Consider the following 12,407-nt stretch of genomic DNA (forward strand, 5'->3'; position numbering starts at 1 on the left):
GTAACATGAATATTAATTATGTAATCAATCGTACATTGAATACCATTCCAATGCCGTGCCGTGCCTCCTTTGCATTTGAATGTTGCCGGGGTAAATAAGTGGCGAATTAATAAATCAATAGTACCCAACTTGTTGAAATTGTGCAAATAGCAAAATGTACTGCCATGACGTGCATTCTCTGTATTAATGGGCACGCAGCGAGAGTAAGAGTGAGAAGGGAGTGAAATAAAAACTGAAAAATGTGCAAAGAAGCATTGGGAGATGGCTGCTTCAAGACATCACTCTGTTCAGAAACGAGGTGGGCTTGGGCAGCAGCACCGTCACTCGGGGGGACGATGGCCGATGGTCAAGAGAGGAATAGCGGAGCGGTAGCCGAGGGACGGGTCGCGTCCAAGAGGATCTCCACGGTGGAGATGGAGCAGTGAAATTAGCTCTGGTGCAGGTGCTGGGTGCATTGCTACATCGTAAGATAATGGGGAATGCCAGCAGCTTGGGAAGGCCTTAATCCAGCAGTGGATTGATGATAGTTGATGATGATTATGATGATAAGAATGATAAATTAACTCAATTGGGCATTGGGCACCGATTCATTATCTCTGGCAGCCAATTGGTGAGCCGGCACCCAGTTCCCCACGAGCTCTGCGATCCTCTGTACATTTACGTTTCATTGGCCGATTAATGAGTGTCCATACATGTGGCGGGAAACCGGAGGACCCGGAGAAAGCTCACGTGTGCGAGGGGACAACGCTCGATCCCCGCACGGATGTAATAGATGAAGATTAGCCCACACTTGCTGTACAGCCATTGCCTGGCAAGCCAGGGTACGGCGTTCGCGGTGTGCGCTGCCTCGCGCAAGAGGGGGTTGCTGGCGGACAGGAGAGGAAAGGGCCACGTAGCCGCGTGGCTCGATTAAGACGATTGTCTGTCCGCTGTCTTCCCTACCAACATGTCCGGCGCTCGGGCACCGACCAAACGAACGAGTGCCAGACCGCCGAGACTCGATGATCGGCCCTTTATAATGCGCGGCCGGCAATTACACAGGCAATTTTACGTGCCCAGAGCTCCGTTAAACAAACCTTCACATCACTCTGAATGCTAAATGGGCGGCTTTGTGCTGCCAAGGCATTGGCTGGAGACATTGCGTCCTTTTCAGCTCGGGAGCTACCGTCAGGGTTACCGCTTTCGTTCATCCCGTTGGCCGTGCACCTGCGACGCATTCCTCCCGTGCGGAGCTCCACGCGGAGTCGAGCGCTCGCTCGCAGCGCCAATTGACCAGACGGGCCACGCTGGGCTGCCTCCACACACTCCTCACTCCGCTCCTCACCCCAAGTGTAGATTTACCAAATCACTTCCCTTCACCTGAACATTCCAGGACAGCAGCAGGGGAACCATTGTTTGGGGATTGCTGAGATGCATTCTTAAACACAAATAATATGAATTTTGATTTAAAGCTTTTGTGACTGCAGGGATTCATATTCTTGGTTCTTTCGGTAAAGGCGCGTAGTAGGGAAACAAACAATGTTTTATATTTTTATTATTTTATTGTTTCCCTCCTACGTGACTTTACCGAAAGAACCAAGAATACAAATAATATGTGCTTTACTTATTAATTTCGAAAGCAAATCTGACAACACGAGAGCCTCACGATTGCCAGTGAACAAGAGCGAGGGGGCCGTGGTGGCCGCCGTGACTCGGCTCTCCGCCAGCACTGTGCAAGACGTCAGGGGCCGCGGTGACGCTCACCGGTCGGCAGGCTGGAGCTGGTGAGGCTGGAGCTGGTGAGGCTGGGGCTGGTGAGGCTGGGTGAGGCTGGAGCTGGTGAGGCTGGGTGAGGCTGGAGCTGGTGAGGCTGGTGAGGCTGGAGCTGGTGAGGTGGGCAGGCTGGAGCTGGGTGAGGCTGGAGCTGGTGAGGTGGGCAGGCTGGAGCTGGTGAGGTGGGCAGGCTGGAGCTGGTGAGGTGGGCAGGCTGGAGCTGGTGAGGCTGGAGCTGGTGAGGTGGGCAGGCTGGAGCTGGTGAGGCTGGGTGAGGCTGGAGCTGGTGAGGCTGGGTGAGGCTGGAGCTGGTGAGGCTGGGTGAGGCTGGAGCTGGTGAGGCTGGAGCTGGTGAGGTGGGCAGGCTGGAGCTGGTGAGGCTGGGTGAGGCTGGAGCTGGTGAGGCTGGTGAGGCTGGAGCTGGTGAGGTGGGCAGGTTGGGGCTGGGTGAGGCTGGAGATGGGTGAGGGTGGGTGAGGTTGGAGCTGGTGAGGTGGGCAGGCTGGAGCTGGTGAGGTGGGCAGGCTGGAGCTGGTGAGGCTGGGTGAGGCTGGAGCTGGTGAGGCTGGAGCTGGTGAGGGTGGAGCTGGTGAGGCTGGAGCTGGTGAGGGTGGAGCTGGGTGAGGCTGGAGCTGGTGAGGCTGGAGCTGGTGAGGCTGGGTGAGGCTGGAGCTGGTGAGGCTGGTGAGGCTGGAGCTGGTGAGGTGGGCAGGTTGGGGCTGGGTGAGGCTGGAGATGGGTGAGGGTGGGTGAGGTTGGAGCTGGTGAGGTGGGCAGGCTGGAGCTGGTGAGGTGGGCAGGCTGGAGCTGGTGAGGCTGGGTGAGGCTGGAGCTGGTGAGGCTGGAGCTGGTGAGGGTGGAGCTGGGTGAGGCTGGAGCTGGTGAGGGTGGAGCTGGGTGAGGCTGGAGCTGGTGAGGCTGGCCAGGCTGGAGCTGTTGGCCCCCACCGCACGCTGCCCATGTCACCGGACACGCCGCTACATCGCTCTTTAGCGAGGACTGCTGAGTTGTAGCCAGGCCAGTGCACTTCTCGCGGTGTGTGGTTGTAAGGAGGATTAAAGACGAGCCACAGCAGTGGTGCGAGTCTGGCCATGCAGCCCACACTGTGGACCCGATGGTAAACCACTCTGGTCTGCGCGCTTTCAGCGGAGGAGGAGGAACAGCGACACGAACTCTCTCTCCTGAAGCCCTCTTGTCGTGGCCAGTAGCAGCCTTCAATTGCGAAAAAGCCTCACGGAGTCCCAAGATTCCATTTGTAATCTTTAAACAACATTTTTGGTGGTACTGTATTAGCAGTGGTGTACCGGCACAGATAACGAAAACAACTCAACACATTGGTCATAAACACTGACTTAAAGAATAACAAAAGTAAAAATTAGGCGACGTTTCAGGCAATGGTCCTTGTTCACAGCACACAGAGAGGTAATCTGCGTACTCTACATAATGACTTTCATCAATCATTATTTAAATTGTTGTGCGAAGTTTATTTGACATCGAGATGAATGGACGTTGTGTGTTGATCGATATGAGTTGGCTGCTGCTGCTGCCACCGCTACATTATCCCCCTTTTCAGATGTTTTGGGATATATTTGTTTTTTATCACATTGAAAGTAATTATAACCAGTGATCAACCGGTACGAGCTAACAGTGATCCATTTACAAGACTAAAAGCAAACCATTAATAAGAGTTGACCATTGTCTGGCTCTCATGTACCTCGTGACAAAACTGTGTTACCTTTACGAAAACTGCTGAAGACACAGAGCAGACTGGATGGCTCTGTGCTAATCAAGTGTTCATCTTCAATTATGCGTTTAGCACTATGTAGGTATGTGCGATGCACTTCTTTCGCACCATACGTAGCCAACCACGCTATCCACGTGGACATCTCAGATCTCTAGGAAATAACAAATAAATTGCGACTCTTGCCTGTGTAAATATTCTTTTTTTTTTACGATTTGGCCGGTCCGTTCCCGTCACATTGTCTGTGACGTCCTGCTCTGCATATCGCTCCAAGTTGTGTGACAAGCGGCCTTGCATCAGTGCTGTACGTTCCACACGGTGGCATCGTGCCACCCGAACAACTGACAAACGAATTTCCATCCCTCAAATGTTCTACGACCCATTTCTCAACTCTTACGCAATGTGCATTGTGAAAGGTGAGTGTGATGAAATCAGGTGCGACTGAAAATTTTCTTTTGGAACGCATTACTTCCAGCAGTCGTTTATGATTGGGCTGAGCCCATCAGACTCTCAGCAATAACAATCCTTCTGGAGCAGGGAAACAGATTTTATTATTCTCACATTGGCCTCAGGGCTTGAACCCAGGCTCCTCTGGGGTGCTGGCTTGCTGCCCTTACAGGGAGCATGAGCCCCTGCGAGCCACTGTGGTCGTAAACTTTTTGATGTATTTTCCTAGCCCGCCAGTCAATCCACAGCAGGATGAGAAATGCGTTCCCGATTCGCTATTAAAACACCGACACTTTACAAGCTCTACACGTAGGTACTGCATTGTAATTAACTTTTCACAAGTTGTGAAGACCTTTTTTTTTCATTCGAGTGTGTCATCTAGTTATGATTGACTTATTAGGAATCAGACTGAGAACGTTCATTCAAAATAACTTGACAATAAAGTTTAGTGTGTGAGAATGTGGTGCTTAATTCTCATTTTGTAAATAGCTCTTCGGCTGAAACTCCCTCCATTCTCTGCCTTTTGTCCTGTTTCACAACATTCTCCCGCCCAGAACGTCCTTCATCAAGCTCGCACTCTGACCATGTGCCCAATCCACGTCATTGCCTCTGCTGGACGTCTTTCCTCCTGCACCTGCTCTTTGACATCCTCATTTATCTTTTTCTCCATCCAACTGATTTCCTCTGTTCGACACCACAACCCACATCTCAAACCTTTTCAGCACTATACACTTCACTCCACGCTACACTCCGCACTGCACTCCACGCTACACTCCACCACACACTCCATGCAAGGGTATTCATAGTCTGGGTGTCCTACATTAAAGGTGGAACAGTGGCTACTGTACGCTCAATCCCGGGTTGGGGGTTGATTCACCCCGCACATCCGATTAGCACGGTGGGCTACGGACGGTGCGAACGTTCAACATACAAACATCCCTCTGGAGTCGATAAAATATGCGTCAATTTGCGGAAAGTCAGTGATGGTTTTGCTTTGGATAGACTAATCCTACCCAAAGACTTTCCACCTCTGTGCTCGGCATTATAAACATGAGATGAGCACCCTAGGACAATCCTTTGGATGGGAAGCCTGTGATTATTTTTGTTTTACTTATTAATGTCATAAAATGCAATTCTGCTTTGATGGCCCTACCTTGATGTTCAACCAACAGCCTTGAAGAGGACTTGCGTACGTGCGTTACATTCCCTCCCATAGATAAGCCTTACCTCCCCACTGTCGTCTCACTCTCCCCCTCTTCACGTGCTCCCCTCTCCAGCATCGAGTTCAGTTCCGCTGGGTGGGAGTTGGCCGCTTCTCTTCTGCTGCCCATGTCGTCTGGAACTCCGTCCCACTGGTCACACATTAGCTCCCTGCGCCTGTTCCAGTCGATGCCCGCCTTAATAGGTGCTCGCTGACAGCATCCGCGCCTCGAGTGTTGGAGGCCGAATGGGGGGGGGGGGATCTTGATCGTCACTCTCCGCGTGTGTCGGCTGGAGTAAATCTCATGCCGTGACCTTTTCACGACGGCGAACAGTACATTAAATGTCATGGTATTAATTTAATAAGAACATATTCACCGTGTATACATTATTCAGGTTGTTATTGTTTAATGGGGAGTGAAAGAAAGTCAAATCATGTGTTTTTGATGGAACCTACTATGATTGACAGCATGTGCAGGCACTGAACTATAAATTGCAGCGGTCTTCTTTATTTTAATCCATAAATCTACATTTATACTCTTTGGTTCTTTCGGTAAAGTCACGTAGGTGGAAAATGTAATAGATCCATGACGTTTCGATCGCAACGCAAGCAATCGTCATCTTCCGCCTGATGATGATTGCTTGCGTTGCGATCGAAACGTCGTGATCTATTATTTTTTCTACCTACGTGACTTTAACGAAAGAACCCAAGAGTATGGATTCCTGCAGTCACAAAAGCTTCAAATCAAGATTTAATCAACATTTCACAATAAAAAAACAAATATGGTTTGAAAAAATACATTTTTAGTTCACATGTTTCACTATTGGCAATGCAATTACAATTCAATACATTCCGTGTTTTACAATTACTATTAGGACTATATTATTAATTCTATGACGTTAGTTTACCTAGGGTCAGCCTCAAGACTATTTCACGAGGGTCTTGCCAACTTTTGCAGAAGGCTGCGACGTTGACAATGTTTCACCATTGGCATGTGGCTTGGCCCACATCGGTGACATTGTGTGTGGGGTTTTATTGTAGCTGTGGGGGAAACTGGACAACCCGGAGGAAAACCATGCAGAACATGAAGAAAATATACAAATCCCAAAGATAAAGATCCCTCGTGAAGCCTTAACGGATTGTTGGGGCAAGTGCTGTTAGTGATCACCTGTGTAGAAACTCCACACTCACTCACACTGCAGAACGCAGGGAGAACATGCTAACGCCACACAGAAAGGCACGCAAATCGGGAATCAAACCCAGGTGCTTGTTATGGTGCTGCACGACGCTTACCGCCCACTATCCTGCCACCCACTAGTCACACACAGCACGTTGACCTCGATGAAGTAAATTAAATTTGCCAACTTTTTATTCAAATAGGATTTTAATGGGATTTGAGTGCTGACTAGGTACGTTGAAAATATGGTACTCAGTTTTTATACATCGAGTTCCATTTTCATGTAACTTAATTTTATTCTCTGTTCAGGTTTTATGCACTTATATCAAATTCTTATTGAAGAAATCGGCGTTCCCTCGTTTAACAACGCTCCATTGCCCATCCTTCCTTTCCAAGTTACCCTTCTTCTCCCTTCGCATGCAGATTACGCATTGGTGCATTGGATCCATTGCTCAGGTTTGTGAGTATAATAGACCATACTATAAGGAGGCAGGAAGATTACGGTAATTTAGAAAAATTTAGTAAATGCTTTTCTTAAATGTTAAATGAGACCACATTTCATTCCATGTTTCCCACTGAAGTGCATGAAGTGGAGAATTGCCGACAAATTTAGGCATTTTCTTGTGCTTGATATAACAAGCCCGAGGCGAACGCAGAGTTCGGTAGCAATCATAATTATCTTTAGTGATTATAATTCCACTGCCTCCCCAAGCCGTCACCACGCCTCGTGGTGCTGCGATGCAACCATCCCTCCAGCAGTGACATGAGAGCTGATTTCATCGCTTCCCAGCGGATGTCCTCCCCGACGCGCTAGCACCCGTGGCTGCCACTCCGCCTCTACTCGTGCTGTACAGCGACACGTGCTGCCCAAGTCCGCTTGCTTTTTTTAACGGTTCGAATTGTGTCTTTCACACTGCGTGTGTGTCCTCTTTCTCTCTCTCCACGTGTGCCTCTTCCGGTGCCTCGGGGTAATTCCAAGCGTGCATCTCTCTATGCTGCGTTTTGCACTTTTAAGTTTTAGTTTTCTTGTGTTATTATTGACCACGCTGTTTCTGAGCCATATACGTTGGTATTCTGCTTGTTTATTATCAAGATCCAGATATTCAAAGTAATCCAACCTCCTCTTGTCTGCCTATTTCTTTCATCATTTTAATTCTGGTCCACCTGCAATAGCTGTCCTGGTAGACATACTCATCGTAGTAATGCCAACTTGCAGCATACCGCCACACAGCATTCGCTCGCACTCACAGAGAGAGAACAACTCGGAGACTCGAGGAGGAACCACAGGCGAGCGGTAAGGCAGCCAGGCGGTGAGCCGGTGCCAACAAGAGCTCAAGCTCTGCGGTCCTCTATATAGAAAGATGTTTTCATCCATTTCATGAGTGTTCATGCACGTGGGAGGAAACCGGAGCACCTGGAGAAAACCGCTGTGTGCGAGGGGGCAACACTCTATCACATGTTTGCACGTAGTCACTTTACGATGTTTCTTGTTCATGTTTTTGTTTGTTGCGGTTGCACCCGATTCAAGAGCCGAATGGCTCACAGGGCTATACCGAATAAATTAAACTGAAAACTGAAACATACAGATGCTGTACCACCTCCTGACAAGCCAGAATATGGTACCACCGAAACGCACAGGGGAAGGGAGTTTCCTAACATTTGTGTGGTGGTCTACCAACCCTCGCTGCCATCGCCAGAGCGCTGCATGACAGGCGGCCACAGGCACAGTCACCGCTGCCTGGTGGCTATGTGTATATTTCTAGACATCTCCCATTGTTTAGCAATATGTTTTTAAAGTAACCTTTGTTTTGCTCATATTTATCCTGTCTCCAACTTTCCAGCCTCTTTATTTAGTTATTTTAACATATCCTGCAGAGTTAATTTCCATTGGATGTTATAATGACTGTTATCGGCAAATATTAGATGGTTCGGAATGAAAAGGGCTTTTTGAAATCTGATTTGGTCGGCTTAGTTTCTCAGCATAATGCAGACGCCAAGTCAGTTCATGTAAATTCATGCAAAAGAGAATTCAGCTGAATTTACATTGAATTGTGGAACATGGCAGAACATGTGGAGGCACATATTAGGTTTCGCGGATTTGCCTGCAGAGTAAAAAAAAACAGCTTTGAAGGTAATGTGTTCCAGAAAGCATTTTAGATTTCTATTAAAAAAACTCTGCCATGGGAGTGTGAATTTTATGCCACCGTTTCAGGACCACCAGCGGAGATGATTGCATTCCAATTGCTCTCATGAGCTCAGAGACATTTGCCTTTGAACGCTACTATTGCTCATCGACACCGATACAGCAGTCATAATGGGGAGTGGAACTCTGTGGGTGGTGACACGGCCAAGTAGTAGTCCGAGCCCCGTGGCCACCCTGGTTAATACTGCTGGTGTATTTATTATTATGTCTATATAGCCAGGAAGGCCTCACTAAGTCTCAAGACTTTTTCAGTCGGGTCCTTCCAAGTTTTAGCAGTCGGGGTGATGCTCTGGCGAGATGTTAGCTACCTCACCTGGTATACAGGAGGTCGTGGGTTCGATCCAAACCCTGACACCTGTATATTTGGAGTTTGCGTGTTTTCTCCGTTTTTTCGTTCCACATTTAGAGTATTTGGCTGCTATGTATTTCCACGTGATGATAATCCACTTCATTGGGCTGTCATTCGTGACCAGGTCGCTTCTGAAAAAGGACTCGATGGGCCTTACATGGTAAAATAAAAACAATCGTTTAGTTTATAGTAGTTTGTTGTGTTTCTGTTGCTGCTGTGCGATCCCAAATGAGTAATTCAGCATTGCAGAACAGTGGGGGAACTTACGAACCCTCCGTAGAGTCACACCCGAGTCGGGATTTGAACACAAGCCCTTCTTGCTATGAGGCACGAGCATTACCACTGCACCAGCCTGCTTCACTGTGGACAGTGAACAAACCTTGTCATGTTACTCAAAACAGAGGAGACAAATGTGCGACAGCGTCACGGTCCAAATTTGAAAAGTACTCACAAATTACTCGATTGGGTAAAAACCACACCGCACCATTGCCCTCTACCGCAGAACTACTGCAGACTGTGCCGTCTGGGAAGCATAGCGCCTCGCCATAGCGTTGCGTTGTAAGCGTGACGCGGAAACCGATCGCTCGCTGACGATTGTAACCGTTTGCCTCGCTCAGGGGTCAAGTTCCAGTGGCTCTTTGAGGAGGACACCAACGGCTCCGCGGCGCCTGTCCGCCTGGACTCGCGACGCTTCGTGTCCCAGACGACGGGGAACCTGTACTTCTCGCACGTGAAGCAGCGCGACGTGGGCCGCTACAGCTGCCTCCTGCACCGCCAGATGGGCCCCGTGCTCAACAAGACGGTCAACAGCTCCTTCATCAGCTTGCAGCTCAAGAAGGACTGTGAGGCCTGGTTACTATTTACCCGCGGCTCCATCAATAAACCTTTCGTTTTGTTTAGCGCCTCTCATGAAAAGGGTCGCCTTATAGCGCTCTGTGTCAATTCCTAAATTATTAAAATAATTAAATATAGTATATAGTTGCATCGGAAAGAATAATAACAACCAGTAAGTACAAAATCTGCTCTAAGGAGTATAAATACATTGGAAAGGAGTGGATAAGATATGCACCATAAAAATGGGGTTTCCTAGCCAATACAGTGATCCATATTTGTGTTTGGGTCAGGCCACGTGGCTATTTCCTTTTTAAACAAGTGCGTCTGAAAAGCAACCACAGCAGTACCTGGAGAAAACCAACGCGTGCAGGGGGATAGTACGAAAACACGTGCTGCACAAAGAGATCAGAAACCAACTTGTACTGCCATCTCCTGGCCTTCTCGCAGACCGGCAGTGTGGAAGTGTCACATGATGCACTTTGTGAGTCGCATTACGATCTCCACCAATCCCACGTTACAGGGTTCCGCTTAGAGCACCATAGTAGCACAACAAACACTACAATAGTCAACATGGGTGCGGCTATGGGTCGGGTCCATATCTAGTTGGCTAATTTGGTTGCAGCTTGAACTTGAGGTTTGTGTAAGTATGTATGTTGAACTTCTTTTGCACTGTACGTGGCTAACCGTGCTAATCGGAGGTGCTGATTGGTTGGCTTCTGTGCTCTTTCTGCACCTGGGGACTTTTCTCATTTTGACCGCTCTTCACGTTTGGTGTTTGCAGCGCCACCTCACGCGGCAAATAGCAGTGGCGCTGCTGCTGCTGCAGGCGCTGCATGTGCTGCTGCTTGTGCTGCTGTGTGTGTGCTGCTGCTGCGTGCACTGCTGCTGCGTGTGCTGCGTGTGCTGCTGCGTGTGCTTCTGCTGTGTGTGTGCTGCTGTTGTGTGTGCGCTGCTGCTGCGTGTGCTGCGTGTGCTGCTGCGTGTGCTTCTGCTGTGTGTGTGCTGCTGTTGCTGCAGACGCTGCTGCGTGTGCTGCATGTGCTGCTGCTTGTGCTGCTGCTGTTTCTGCGGGCGCTGCTACGGGCGCTGCATGTGCTGCTGTGTGTGTGCCGTTGCTGCTGCGTGTGCTGCTAATGTCGGGCTGCTTTGTCGATGCGATTGTCGTACAGCGGTGGGGAGCAGACTGGCCGTGCGTCTCGAGGTGCGGCCACCGCCTACAATGGACGTCTTGGTGGGACAAAAGCTGCGCTTAGAGTGCTTTGGGATGGGCAAGTGAGTACCACGATCTCCACGTCTCACCAAAAGAGCTCTCCACCAGTAGCATTTACTGCTGCATTATCCTTCATTGCTCTTTGAAATGACTATGCCCCATGCTCTAGACCAGGGGTGGGGAACGCGTCCGGCCTGCGGGCCGTATAAGGCCCGCATAATCATTTAGTGTGGCCCTGCCAAGGCAACCGCAGGCAGGACTCGAAATTCAATAAATCTAGGAGCAAACCTGGAAAAGCAGCTGCGAGTAGCAACAACATCATCAATACCAGCTGACATCACACGCCTCGCCAAAGAGAAGCAGTTCCAGCCATCGCATTAGGGGTGAGTTAATTAAATGTTTGACTAAATATCACGGGATAATTTTTAAGTTGATAACTTTGTATGGCCCGCGAATGATGTTATAAATATCCAAATGGCCCTTGGCAGAAAAAAGGTTCCCCACCCCTGCTCTAGACGGAGTACCCTCGCCTGTAAAAAATGTTTGGTTAATGAGACCCCAAGGTAAAAACAGGTCAATGTTTTCTTGTTTAAACAAATGCTGCTGGATTATATTGGGTGTGGAAAAACCCATAGGCTGATGGACTAAACTATTTTTATTTCATGTGGTGAGGTGGAAGAGAAGTCCATTTATTCTACACTGAATTACACTTAATGGCACTTGTAGTCATGGTGGCATACATACAAATAAAGCGAGGTGTCTTCAGATAGACAATCACAGGATGGGTGCTGTGAAGATCTGACGGTTTCAGTTGTAGAATAGATTATTGGGCTGCATTTACATGAACAGTTGAAACCAGAGCTGCCCGCTTCACAAACTCGGCAAATGGACTCAGCAGATATTCCCATGGCAGCCTGGCCTGGTGAGCCGTAACTAGACCGGGTGGCTCACCCTAGCTGGGACGTGTGGCTCATTTTCCCGAAGGGGTTCCCGCTTTGGGCCGGGTTACCCTCAGAGCCCGTTGTGACGTCACACGGTCAGCGCGGAGGAGGCATCTGCGTGCGTCTCTCGCGTGGGTCAACTTCAGGGTCGCGTTTTTTGGCTAAAACAACAGCAGACGATTACATGTTAGCTGTGGCTAGAAAGCGAACCCAAGTGCACACAAAGGCACCGTGCACAGCCATCTGAACTACTGTGTCCCCTCGCAGATGCTGAACCGTGCTGCAATAACGTCCACAGTCAACATACCCGTGTGGGAGAACAGAGTGAACGATGGCTTGGGTGGATTTGGAAGTGCAAAGAATGTAACAAATCAACAGCAGGGAAGGAGGACTTGAGCCTGGACTCGGAGTTGGGGGGGGAATCAGCAGTACAGACACCCAGGGAGAGGTGCTGTGTCAGCGAACGAGCAAAAGACCCCGCTAACAGCATCAGAGAGAATTCTGAAGAGCCTTTTGTGGGGTTGTGATGATGAGCCGCTCGTGTGCATCCTC

The 12,407-nt window shown here is 49.2% G+C and overlaps 1 protein-coding gene across 7 annotated transcripts in view; it reads left to right on the top strand.

The window, feature by feature from the left end:
* Positions 1 to 12,407, top strand: part of LOC144945546 (contactin-2-like) — a 355,729-nt gene that overhangs the window by 240,878 nt on the left and 102,444 nt on the right. For all 7 annotated transcript variants that reach the window (XM_078874004.1, XM_078874009.1, XM_078874008.1 and 4 more), the window contains exons 7-8: positions 9,488 to 9,712; positions 10,874 to 10,976. In XM_078874004.1, coding sequence (XP_078730130.1) covers positions 9,488 to 9,712; positions 10,874 to 10,976 — 328 coding nt within the window. The remainder of the gene's footprint in view (positions 1 to 9,487; positions 9,713 to 10,873; positions 10,977 to 12,407) is intronic.

Source organism: Lampetra fluviatilis, chromosome 38, assembly GCF_964198595.1.
Source record: "Lampetra fluviatilis chromosome 38, kcLamFluv1.1, whole genome shotgun sequence".
Taxonomy (NCBI): Eukaryota; Metazoa; Chordata; class Hyperoartia; order Petromyzontiformes; family Petromyzontidae; genus Lampetra; species Lampetra fluviatilis.